The sequence below is a fragment of the Tupaia chinensis genome, unplaced genomic scaffold (assembly GCF_000334495.1).
Source record: "Tupaia chinensis unplaced genomic scaffold, TupChi_1.0 Scaffold000680_1, whole genome shotgun sequence".
NCBI classification, from domain to species: domain Eukaryota; kingdom Metazoa; phylum Chordata; class Mammalia; order Scandentia; family Tupaiidae; genus Tupaia; species Tupaia belangeri.
In genome coordinates this window covers 3,246,511-3,259,766 of record NW_006160204.1, presented here as the reverse complement: position 1 = coordinate 3,259,766, position 13,256 = coordinate 3,246,511, and the positions used below count along the sequence as shown (strand labels likewise).

The 13,256-nt window shown below is 47.6% G+C and overlaps 1 protein-coding gene across 1 annotated transcript; it reads right to left on the bottom strand.

The window, feature by feature from the left end:
• Window positions 1-1,429: 1,429 nt before the first annotated feature.
• Window positions 1,430-11,548, bottom strand: MTNR1B (melatonin receptor 1B). The gene is made up of 2 exons (XM_027776535.1): window positions 11,269-11,548; window positions 1,430-2,301 (listed from the first exon to the last, which is right to left on the bottom strand). Exons 1-2 carry the CDS (start codon window positions 11,489-11,491, stop codon window positions 1,430-1,432), a joined length of 1,095 nt encoding a protein of 364 aa, XP_027632336.1. The 5' UTR covers window positions 11,492-11,548.
• Window positions 11,549-13,256: the final 1,708 nt, after the last annotated feature.

The following is a 13,256-nucleotide window of genomic DNA, read 5'->3' as shown; positions in this document are numbered from 1 at the left end:
TCCTGCTTGCACCATGTGACTGTGCCTCTAGCTTTGGATTTAACAGGTTCTTGAACTCAGGCAGTCATCCTGTCTTTGAGTTTTAATTTCATGCTATGCAAAGGCAAATAATAAATATTTATTTCCAAGGGTTTTGAGAGGATTTGATGAGATAGCAAGTGCTCACTGACAGGAATGCAGGGGCAGAGGGCGACCAAGCCCATGCTTGCAACGAGACAGGGGTTCTTGTCCCACACTCGGGAAGAATTACAGATACAGACACGGAGAGGAGATATAGCAAAGCAGGGAGTTTATTGAAGGAGACGGAAGGAAAAACAGAGCTTCTAAGAAGGAAGGGGTCCTGGAAAATGGGTTGCCAAGGAAGAACTGAGCTGAGGGGTTTTTATATTTTGGTCAGGAAGGGCTTTGCCCAGATCTGTTCTAGGTGGGGCTTGCACATGCATTCTGCTCCTGGTGGGGAGGGGCACGTGTGGGATGGGCCCAGTTATTCTCCTAATTTTGGAGTGGGTACACAGGTCCGAGATTCTGTGCCTGAAAGCTTTGGGCCATCAATTATTCAAGAACAAGATTTGCATGTCTAAGGCCAAAGGTGACTGGGAGAAGAGGAATTGTCAGGAGCCTCATAGCAGAGGCTCTCCTCTGCAGGGCAGGCAGCTCTGTCTACCTATAATGGGGTCCAACTTGGGCCTCATCACCACAGTTCTTGTTACAAAGAAATAATAGCTGATACTAATTTAACCAAAGAGTATGACCTTCTAGAGGGCTTTTAACATACCTTATTGTTTCTCCTGCCAGACCTGGCCCCAACGTGCACTCAGGTAATGTTTCGTGGAATTGAAAAAGGAAGCTAAATCTGGTTTGTTCAGTGAAGGTCTGAGATCTCTACAAATGTAAGGTCCATAAATACGGGACCATAAGAAGGGGATTGGGTGGAGCTACCCTGCCCCAAGTCTACATACCTGACTCTCCCCTTCCTGTCTTCATGATGGTTTCTTTTCTCCTTCAAAGCTATCTTTCATTTAAGTAGTTAGGATAATAACCAAACGAAATCCATTCCTGTCATTGCTTGGCCGAGGAGAGAAAGCTGTGAGGAGGACAAAGCAGGACGATTAGGGGCAGTCTGCTGGAAGGAATTGGCTTCTTCTGCTGGAGGCCTTTCTTCACTCTGCTCCTTCCCTGGTCTCCTCTGCACCACACCCCCGGCATACCACTGAGAGGGTGTCTGCCTGGGCCTCTTGGCATCCCCTGACCAGCCTGCACTGAGGCTGATGGTGGGTTGCTTGTCCACAGCATGAAGTTTCATCAGCCCTGGGCTGTGGATAAGAACAAGACGGCATGGCCCAGCAGGCTGCCTGATTTCACCCTTGCAGTGGGTCCACACCCACCATTCCATGACTTTGTTGCCCAGCCAGTGGGCCTCAGATCCGCACTAGAGAGTGTCTGCCTGGATGACTTGCTGGGCATTATCCACAGGAAGAGCTGAGCCATGTGGCCCCTCGACGTGGCTGCCCTTGGAAGCATCCTGAAAGCAGCCCTGTGGGTTCCAGAGGACTGAGAGGATCCTCTTGTACTCCCTACGGAAGTTCTGGTTCAGAAGCCCGTAGACAATGGCATTAAGACAGCTGTTGAAATAAGCCAGGAAGTAGCTAGTGACAAAGAGCCCTTCTGGGACCTGCGGTGCCATTTCTTCAGGGTTGATGGACACAGCGAGGCCGATGCAGTTCAGTGGGGCCCAGCAGATGGCAAAAATCACGAAAACCACAAACATGGTCAGGAAGCTCCGCATGTGGCTGCGCCTGAGACCCAGCTGGCTCTCCAACTTGGCCTTCCTGCGGGCACGGAGCACCAGTACCCAGATGCGCAGGTAGCAGAAGGACACGATGGCGATGGGGAGGAGGAAGTGGATGACCACCACTGCCGCCGTGTACTGGGCACTGGCCGTCTGGATGAAGGTGCAGGAGTAGATACGTGGGTCATACTCCAGGGACCCCACGAAGAAATTGGGCACCAAGGCTACCAGGGTGAGGAGCCAGACAAGGCAAAGGTAGAGAGGGGTGTGCCAGCGCCGGTAGATGCGGTGGTAGGCCACGCTGTGGCAGATAAAGCAGTAGCGGTTAATGGCAATGGCGGTGATGTTGAAGACGGAGCCAATGACGCTCAGGCCCATCACAAAGGCACTGGCCTTGCAGTGCACCTCACCCAGGGCCCAGCCATCATGGAAGATGGCCACGAGGATGAGTGGGTAGGGGTACAAGGCTACCACCAGGTCAGCTAATGCCAGACTCACCAAGAACAAATTACCTGGAACAGGAAACACAGAGTAAGAGTCAGCACAAGACCTCAGGCTTCCATTCTGTACCCTGTGCTGTCCTTCCCTGAGCTATCGTGACTCTGGCAATGGAAACCAGTTGCTTTTAAAGACACAGAACTGAACACTCAAATTGCACCTCTACTGAGCACTAGCTGGATGACAGGCAAGTGACGCAGCCTCTTGGAACCTCATTTTTGTCATTTGTAAAATGGGTATAATGGTTCCTCCCTTGTAGTATAGTTGTGAGAATTAAATAATGATGCAAAGTGCTCGAGGACACAGATGGTAACTGTTTCCATGACAAGCACAGCTCTGCATCATTGAAGATCCAGCAAGGACTTCAGAGGAGAAGAACCTAAAAGTCAGGATTGTGGACGTGCATAGCCACCACCGTCACCACCGCCATCACCGCCATCACCATCACCAGCATCCTCACCCTCACCACCACCACCACGCCTCCCCTCCTGGCTCCACTGACGGCACTCCTCTCTGACTGTCTCCTTTTGCATCTTCTCCCCACTGGTTCACAGGCTGTTTTCTAAGTGTCTTTAGGTCATTTCCTACATGTAAATGCATCTTGCAGCTGGAATGGAAGAAAGGGTTTGAGAGTGGGAACATGAATATCTAGTATTGGCACCTGCCTGGTCTGGAGCCTACACTTCCAGCTGTGTTGACAGACACCTGTGGCTACACAGGGTCCCAGGTCTGTGGAGTGGGGATGCACCGTCCACTTTTCCCATCTCTGCCCTCCCTTTGCCTGTGTGTTCATGGACTTCCTGTACTGGCTCTCTCCTCTAAATGGAGTCTTCTCCACCGTCATCAAGTTTAGCCAACCAAAGAGAACCTCAAGGAGCCATACAGCCATCAGTTAATATGTTTCAGGCATGTTCTGGGCCTGTGCCTTAAACACCATGCCACCCGCTGGCTCCCATTCTGCCACTCTTTTAGCCATGTAATTCGGACACACTACTGAACTTCGTTCCCTCTTCCCCACGCCCCCCCCTCCCACACACACACACATTCCACAAGGTTGTTTCAGTGAAACAACAATCTTCCCAACATGGGAAGATGGGCCTCCACAGGGCATGGGCTCCATTGGGCTCCTGGCCGGGCAGCAAACCAGCTCTTGGCACTTGTGAGCAGGAGAGGAGAATGTTAAGAGGGGCTTGGAGCGGGTGCCAGCTGGGCCAGCTGTTTCCCTGGGAAAGCCGAGGGAGGCTCTGCCACGTCCATGTGGCTTATCCCCTAATGACGCCCCAGAGGCTGGTGAACAGCTTGTAAGTAGCGAGGAGAACACATTCAACTCCACGTGGAAAGTGATTCAATTACTCTCTCCTATTACTCTGGCTGTTCCTAAAAGGCTGAACTCAACCAGTTCCTACTGAAGATTCATCTGCCCAGACATCCTACTGGCTCCCAGCTTTCTTGGCACGGTTCCAAATTAGGTGAATAAAATTCTTGTTTAGTCTTCCATCTGTAAGGAGCCAGGTCCTGTCTGGATGATAGTCCAGGGGAGATCCTGGTCCCCATTCATTTCTTCTCCAGACAGGTGAGAAATCAATCAGCAGGCACACGGCTCTGTTCGTCACCCTGTGCACAGGCTTCTAATGAATGTTTATGTCATAGGTCCTGGTGTGGCTCATTTCCATCTGCCTCCACCAGACAGGGTGTGTTAGTGCAGAAAAGCTTCAACAATGGGGCTTTGTTCACTAGTGTGCAATCCCCTTCCAGGATCTATACATAAAGCACATCCCTTCACACACATGCCATCACAATCCCTTGTCTCTCTGCTCTTCTCTCCTCCTTTCTGGGGAATTGCTTTCTTAAAAAGGATCTGGCAATCCTAAAAAGCACCAGGCAGTGCTGAGTGCTCTAGTCTTCATCAGATAAGAGATTTCTGGAAGGGAAAGCTATCTCTGTCCCTTGGCCCTCTTCTCTGTGCCCACTTTCCATGCTCAGAAGGGTTTGCTTGGATTTAAATTGACCCTGCTCATTAAGCTAAAGTACAGCGTAGAGATACATATTCATGGAGTCATTTACTTGACATGTATTTCTGAGCATAGACTAGGAACCACCTGTGACTATGCCAGGGACTTGGAGAAGCATGGTGAACAAGACAGACATGCCCCGTGCCCTTACAGAGCTCATGGTCTCATAGAGGAGACAACTCAACAAATGCAAACGAGGTGTGATGAGGTTTATGTTGAGGAAGTCAACGAATCATTTCTTTCCTTTTTTTCTTTTCTGAGAGATTTTTGCTATAGGGTGTGTGCACTCACCAGAGAGACAGAAAGCGAGAAATCACCCCCTAGGTGACATAGCCACGACACAATCCCTTCTCTTCCATACTCCTCTTGGAATTTTGAGCACACACACACACACCTGACGTGTGTACCTGACATGAGTCTAGCCACTGGGTCCAGGACTCGAATTGTGGTCTGCTATGTGACAATCCAGCTCCTTAACCACTACGCCACCTGCTGACCCCAAATCATTTCTAACAGGGTTAAACTTCTTCTGCCTCTCATCTGTTTCCACGTGTAATGCATTTATTGGGTGCCTAGCACACTCAGGTCAGGCACAGTGATGGATGAAAGCCTGGCCTTGCCACCAAGATGCCAATAGCATTGTCAAGGAAACAGAGACACAGCGGCCATTTACTGTGGTAAGAGCTGAGAGGGAGGCCAGAACAAGATGGCAGAAACTGTCGGGAATTTCTAAGTTGCCCTGGGGCTGGGGATAGTGTACAGGATGGGGCTGGTCAGGAAGGACAATTCACCAAGGGGCCAAACAAAATCGCCAAGGCTCTCATAACAGCACTGTCTCCATCCCAGGGTGGCTGTTCATCTCACCTGGGATTTTGTGTGGGAAAGGTTCTAAGAAATAACAACAGGGGACAGTGGCATAGTGACAAAAAAAGATGCTCTGTGGGGCTAACCAACACGGGAAGATTCCAGATGGACATTTGGAGCCCCCGGAGTATACCAGGCACGTGCATGCCCGTGGTCTGGGACTTGCTGAGCGTGGGGTAGATCGTTGTGTTGAGGGTGCTTTCTCCTCTCTGTCTTTCTCATTCATGGAAGAATGAAAGACACTTAAAGGGATGAAATAATAACACCCTCCAAATAAATGGGATGTTTTCTTATCAGTTATGTTCTGGGGATAGGCATTTGAAATCATTGAACAGATATTTTATCAAAAAGTTGATTTCCTTACAAAATACTAAAATGACACATTTAATATAAGCTCTTAAGTAGATTCCCAAATTACTTGAGGGTAGAAATTATTTTCTTACAATGTCACATGTTTGTAAAAAACCCTATGGTGCATAGATGAATTACACAAGGGCCAAACTGAAATCTAACTTTGCTTTAATTTAAAGAGGAAAGAATTTCTAAGCAAACTAATAATGAGCACAAAAATGTGACAGGAGTATTTCAGCCGCTTACAAGAGAAAGAGCACACGAAGTACCTACTTAGAAGAAAATAGCTGAGATATTATGAAACATTCTTCCATAACCATTATAAGAGGTGGCTTGGAAACCCTTATGGGTAGCATTTTATTACTTTAATTACATTTAATAATAACAAAACAACAATCAGTACAGCATCCTAAAGCTGAAGATGCGTATTTACATAAATCGACTTGTTTCTCACAAGAATCCTTAATGCTGATAGCGTGGTTTCCATTTTATAAGTAAAGAAACTGACTTCCAGATTATGTGAATAGTAAATAACCACACAGAGGGAAATCGAGAAAGAACAAGAAGAGGAGGGAACCAGGAAAAAACCCAAGGCAGTTAAAGGCAAGTGTGGAGTTTCTTGGTCACCCATGAAAGTGAGAAAGAACAGAAAACGTCCATTGAATTGAGCAGTTAGGAGGCCAACAGGGATGTCAGCAGGGGCAAATTCTGCTGAGTGTTGGAAGATAGAGTTCTTCCCTGTAGGTAGTTCTCTCAGTCAGCTTTGCCTTCAGAGGAGAGAGATGGAGTGGTACTTGAGAATGGGTATTCCTTTGCTGGGGTCTTGTAAAGGTCTCTTTCCTTCTTCTCTCTTCCTCTTAAATGAGAATGCAATGGTAGGCACTCAGGGCATGTGCACTCACCAGAGAGACAGAAAGAGAGAGATAGTGAGAGGGAAGGTGAGAAATCCCCCCCCCCCAGGGGGATGGCCAGGTCACAGTCCCTTCTTCTCTAGTCTCCTCTTGGGATTTTGGGCATGCATGCATGCCTGGTGTGATTTTCAAGATACCAGGTCTGGGACTCGAACCTCAGTTGACCCTATGGGAGTCCAGTGCCTTAACCACTATGCCATCTGCTGGTCCCTATTATACTTGTTTCTATATTATTAGTTGCATTGAAAGGACAAGAATGAAGCTCATTATGTTGGGAAAGGATCTTGATGAGATAAGATGTGGAAGTGATGGTAGGCTGGGGATGATGAAAAGGGACAGACATTCCCCCTAGATTGTAAATTCCCTAAGAACTGGCCCCTTTCTTTCCAGCTCCCTAATGGTTATTCCTTCAGCAATAAGCATTTTCCATTTTAATACCTATTGGCAGCAACCAGTACTTTCTGAGTTTTGCAGTATATCATATTAAAATACAAAATCCAACTTTGTAGGAAAAAAAGGCAGTTAAACATGAAAGTCTTTATATACCCCTGGGCTACTGAGAGCTACAAGGGAGGAATTAAAGAGGATTATGAGCTTTCCTGATTATTCAGCTAAAGACATAATTATGGGATTTCTTTAAATGTTCATTTTTGCTCAGTGGTGAGATAATGAGGTATTCACAGATGAAATGTAAAGTTGGAAAGCTCGGGAAGCATTAGGGAAGAGATCCACTGTAGCCCAGTTTGGTCTTGGGCTGATAAAAAGCACTCCAAAACCCTGCAGGCTCAGCGGGTCGAAAGATGCTTCACATCAAGTGACATCTCAGTGAGTAAGGTGGTAGGATGGAGCCTGAATGCTTCTGGATAAGAGCTGCTGCAGACTGAAGCACCTCTGGGGCCCTGGAGAATGGGTGGCTTTGCTGGAATGGACAGAGTGGATTCTGGACAGGGATCAGTATGTCTTGCAAAGAAATCCTCCATGTTTTCTTGGGCAACCCTAGTATCAAATATTTCACATCTTTCCTTATAAATCATTGAAACACCTTAGAAATGTCAAAGTGAAGCCAAAAGGTGGCATAGTGGTTAAGATGCTAGACTCCCTTGTGCCTGACCATGGTTTGAGTCCCAGAAATGGAGGCTTGAAAGTCATGCCAGGTGTGTGTGCATGCATACCCAAAAATTCCAAGAAGAGAATGGAGGAGAAGGCATTGAGGCATGGTCATCTCCCCTGGGGGTGATTTCTTGCTTTCAGTTCTCCAGTGAATGCACATACCCTACAGGAACAATCTCTTAAAAACAAACAAACAAAAACAAACAAACAAACAAACAAAAAACCAATGTGTCCACTCACTAATGCAGGTTTATTTGTTCTTTACAAGGTCTTGCTGCATTTCTCAGGCTAACTGGAGTTACAATGATCCTTCTACTTCACCCTCCCCGAGTCTCTGGGATTACAGGGTGTAGTAATGAGCACAGCCTAAAGTTGGATGGAAATAAACCTGGGCCTTCTGTGTGGTTTCACTGCAGGGCACAGCATCTGAGCAGCAAGTGCCACTGTGCCCGGGCCCCAGTCAGCTTCTGTAACACACATGAGGCACAAAAACCCATTGTCAGTCCACAGATTCTGAATGGTCCTTGGAAAGTGAGGATGGTTGTGTCTATGGAGCCAGGAATAACTGAGGCTGTGCGCTTTTCTCTACGCTGATGGAGATGGCCTGTGTTTCACAGTGTGGACACGGTTCTTTCAGTTCTCTGGCATGGGGGACTGTCAGTGTGGTGCAGGCTATGGAAGGGCATCTACGTTTTATACGCGGCTTAAACGTGGCAATGTGGGGGCAGACCAGCAAGGGAGCAGCAGTCACTACCACACGATTTGAGAGAACTGTGCTATAAGGTGGTATCCACGGAGCTGCCAAGCACACGAGAACAGTGGAATGGGCATGCCTTGTGCAGACTGTGCCTGTTGTCAGCTTCCTAGGATGACAGTGAGACTTACTTTGGGCTTTCAGGGCTCAAAGCAATTCATTTCCATGAAAACCTACTGACTGTGTGGGCAGGGCTGAGGACCTGATGTCTCCCTCCCTCATGGAATAGAATTGATTCTTTCTGTGCCACTGCTCTGCTGGACCCTTGACCATTTGCATTCTGCTTCATCAGAAGTGTATTCAGTTCCTGCTGTGTGCCTGGCTCTGTGGACTGAAATGGAGTGAAAGCCTGCTCTCACAGCTCTGTGGGAATGAATGCAGGGAGAGAGGTGAGTGCTGTGCTGAGCACAAAAGACCTCTTGGGAGTGAAGGGAGTGCTCATTCCACCATGGGGTATTGGTAATAGCATTAGGGCCAGCAAGTGACATGGAGGATAAGGGGGCTGGATCCCACATGGCAGACTGTGCAGTCCTGGACTCGGCAGCCCGAAAATCATGCCAGGCATGTGTATGTGCATGCCCACAACCCCAAGAGGAGAAGGGATTGCAGTCTGGCTAACCCTCTTGGGGGGGGTGATTTCTCACTTTCCTCTCTTTCTCACTTTCTCTGTGTCTCTCTGGTGAGCATATGCGTCCTATAGCAGAAACTAAAATAAAATAAATTTTAAAAGGAAACCCAAAACATTAACCAGGGGCAGCGAGGAAGTGGGTGTGTAAGAAGAGCAGACATCGACTAAACAGAGGAGCTGGGGGCCTGTTCAGGACGAGAGAGTGTGCGGCAGGCTGAGGTAGGTGGGAGGGGGTCCATGGGGAATCATGAAGGAGGGGTAACTCGGTGACAGTAGTAACAGCCACTGGAGGAGAGGAGGAAATGCCATCCTCCTCCTTCATTCCATAAGGTCTAACATTTTTCTTTGCAATGGTCTTCAGTTTCCCTTTCTTCTTCCCTACTCTTACTGCCCAGCTTAGTACTTTGGCTCTCGAGAACTCTGGCAGACTGTCCAGAGAGTACTCCCTCCTCCCTCCTTGATTCATTCGTACGAAGAAATTAGGACTGCAACAGGGAGAATAGATACATTTCCAATAACCAAGGTATGGAGCACATGTCGAGGTCACAGTGTGTTTCTAAGAAGACCTCAGCTTCCCTTACTTGCCTATTACAAACCAGTTCCTCTGTGGGGCAGATCCTTGTCATTCTTAACAGGATGTTCCCGAGAGCAGGGCCCATGTGGCATAAGGCTCATGTATCGCGCTTTCCCTGAGCACACCTGGCCCACGTGGGGGCCTATGGTCTGTGCTAGCTGAGACTGGGAGTGCATCATGGTGTGAGAGACACCTCTGTTGGAGGTGCCGTCTCTCTGTCTCTCTTCTCTCTCTGTCTCTCCCTCATGGAAGAAATAAATCCCTAAGTATTAATCTAGTATCTTAGCCATAATATATTCTTTGCTAATATATGAGCTTTCCCTGGAAGGGCAAGATATTAGGTCTTTGGGAAAGTCATGAGGTATTTGTTTTGAGAGATTTTTGCTATAGGGTGCATGTGCTCACCAGAAAGACCGCGAGAGACAGAGAAAGAAACTAAGAAATTACCCCATGGAGGGGTGACGATGCTGCATTCTCTTCTCCACTCTCCTCTTGGGATTTTGGGCACACCCCCACACATGTCCAGTATGAGTTTTAAGCCACTGGGTCTCAGATTCAAACCACAGTAGACTACATGTGAGTCCAATGACGTGACCATTATGCCATCTGCTGGTCCTTATGATGTATTTCTATATTTTTCTATGCAAAAATGTGTCATGACTTTCCAACAACCCAATAATATCTTTAAGAAGGTATTACAGACATTAGTCACCACTGCTGAAATGACTAAAGTCAAAAACTTTCTTCTTAATAATGTTGTTTCCCATTCAATGGCTAGAAGCTCATAGTTTCATTCTTTGTCTTTTAGATAAAAATCCTTGAGTCATGGAACCACACAAAATGTGTCATTGACCAGAAATGGTATTTCTCAGTGTTCTGAGCTCCCTTGAAAAGCATCATTTTTAAGCTATACAGTTGGTATCCTGCTGCTGTCTTTCCATTGTAATTCAGTCTAGTATTTCAGCTACCCCCCCACCTCCCCAGGTCCAAGGTAGGAAATTTACAAAGGTGAGAACAGGTCACGGAGCTCCTGTCCACACTGAAATAGTTTGCTTACTCCAATGACCTGCCAGAGCCAGAGTTCAGAGACTCCCTCTATGTGGTTTTGTTCCTTTGCAGACCTGAGCATGGAAAGATTGAAATGAAATCATTTTAATTTTTTTGTAGTTAATCCCATGAATTCCCTATCTTTAGAAAAGACCACATTATCTCAAAGCAATTTGGTTCAGCCTCAGCAGAGCCTGCAGCTTCTGCATTTATGCTCTCTTTGGTGGAATTGGGTCTTCAGATGAGCTGGAGATATTTTTTGCAGAGGTATTTTCTAAGTATTTGCTTTCATGTAGTAACCGGAAGCCTCAGCGTTTAGCAGGGGAGGAAGACAGTTGTAAAAAGTTGTAAGATTTCTGTGGCCAGATATGGACACCATCGAAAAGACATAAAAATGGAGTGCCAAGGATACTATGACCGCCCCACCACATGGGTTCCCACTGCACCAGAGCCCTGCCAAAAAATAAAAAAAAGCGGAGGCAACTACCCGGTCCCCGCTGGCACTAACTTGCCCAGAGCGTTCTGGGCAGCTGCTAGAGGCGGGTGCCCGGACCAGCGCAAGTCAGAGAGGCAGAACTCACTCTAACTTTCAGTGGAGAAAAACCTGGGGACTAAGCGCAGGAAAAGGGGAGTCCCGGATTGGGGAGAGACAAGGCAGTGAGCTGCGAGGTCAGGGCCAAGCCCAGAAGGCTGACACCAGCTCGACCACAGCGAGGTGTGTGGCGCTCACCTGTGTTCCGGAGCTTGCGGTTTGTGAGCACAGAGAGGATGACCAGGAGGTTGCCCACGACGTCCACGGCAGTGGTGACAATGAGCACGGTGGCTAGCACGGGTGCCACCCAGGGAGGCCTGGGGGTCCCGGAGGGTTTCGCGCCGCCCGCCCCCAACCAGCCCGGACGCACAGCCAGCTCGCCAGCCTCGCAGCAATTAGCGAAGGAGTCGTTGCCCGGCATCGCGGACCCTCGGGCTCTGTGCCTGATCGCTACAGGCTCACAGCGCTGAGCTGGGTGCTCCGGCCACCCCTTTCGCTGACCAGCCTGCGTGGGTCTAGAGGAGATAATTAAGCGTGGACAGGGGCGGAGAAAATACATAGGGTTGGGAGGAGGACCTGGGGTGCAGGCGTTGCAGAGGGTTGCGCGTCCCTCAGCGGCACGCTCGGGAACAGCTGGGGCAGCCCGCTCTGGCTCTGCTGCCGCGGGAGCCAGCAAGTGCTTGGCCCCTCGCAGGCCACTGAGACTTCTGGCCTCTGTCCACCAGCTTACCCATACTCCCATTCCCGAGACCCCCAGCTTCCTCCACAGCTTCCCCCAGAGAAGCTGTGCCCAGGTGTGTGGATTGGAGAAGCTTTCGGTGGTCAGGATCTGTTGCCAGACTGGCAGAGTTTGGGGCCCCCCACAGGACGGTGCAGCTCGAAAGAGAACTTAACTCCTGGGATGTGGAGACAGATCCCAGAACACAGTCAGGTGGACTGTTCTAGGCTGGCTAGCTGCAGGAAAAGACAGCCCTGCACTATTTACTATACGTTTGCTGTGTGTTGTGGGAGGCGTTGGTGATGTCTCTGTTGGGTCCTTTTTACTACATGAAGCCAGTACTTTAACAAATTTATGAGCATCTATTTAAATAATACTTAGGTATGTAGTCAACACTGGAGCTTATTATCATGTGGCTTTTGGAGGGGTTAGGATAAAAGGGTGAATGAGGCATGATTACAGGAAAGAAGAACTTGGGTGCCCTTTATTCAAAATGTTTAAACGCTTATTCTGGTAATAAACTGGTGAAACTCTTTGGAGGGCTAATTTTATGCCAAGTACTATCCTAAGCACTTTTCACACCCACTAGAATCACTAAAAGCAAAATGACTTAGAATCTTAAATTTGTTGAGGAGGTAAAGCAACAGGAACTCACACACGGCTTTTCTGAGATCGCAAAATGGTACAGCCACTTTAAAGAGCTGTTTATTAATCCTTTATATAGTGAAGTATATACTTCTCCTATGACTAGAAACCCAAATGAAAATATATCTCCATAAAAGGACTTGTAATGAGAGCCCAGAGAAGCCTTTTATAAAAAATTATTTATTTTATTTTATTTTTTTTAGGTTTTTTTTTTTTTTTTTTTTTTTTTAGGTTTTTGCCATAGGGCATGTGTCCTCATCAGCGAGAGACAGAGGGAGGAAAAGAGAGAAATCACCCCCAAGGTGATGGCCATGATGCAATCCCTTCTTCTCCATTCTCCTCGCTGGATTTTGGGCACATTTGCACATGTATCCAGTGTGATTTTCAAGCTGCCAGGTCTGAGGCTTGAACTGTAGTCAGTCATGTGGTAGTCCAGTGTCTTAGCCACCATACCACCTGCTAGGCCCCAGGGAAGTCTTGTACATGAATGCACAAACCCAGAAACCACCCAAATCTCCACTGATAGAAGAATGGATCAACAAATGATAGTATATCCATGCAATGGAATACTAGGCAGCAATACAAACTACTGACATGCATGGATTAATCTCAGAAATATTATGTTGAGCAAAAGAACCAGACACCAAAGAGCACATACTGTATGATTCCATTTACATGACGCCCCCAAACCAGAAAATTTAATCTATGGTGATAGAAATCCTAACAGTGGTTTCCCATGGGGGTGAGAGTTAACTAAAAAAGAGCATGAGATCATTTCTGGAATGTTATTTTATATATGTTATTTTACTTAAATTATACTCTT

What these genes read in the sequence shown, in the direction of transcription:
- MTNR1B (XM_027776535.1), bottom strand. Translation starts at nt 11,491, where the DNA reads ATGCCGGGCAACGACTCCTTCGCTAATTGCTGCGAGGCTGGCGAGCTG. An exon ending in CCGCAAGCTCCGGAACACAG is followed by an intron (nt 2,302 to 11,268) that starts GTGAGCGCCACA and finishes TTCCTGTTCCAG; the next exon opens with GTAATTTGTTCTTGGTGAGT.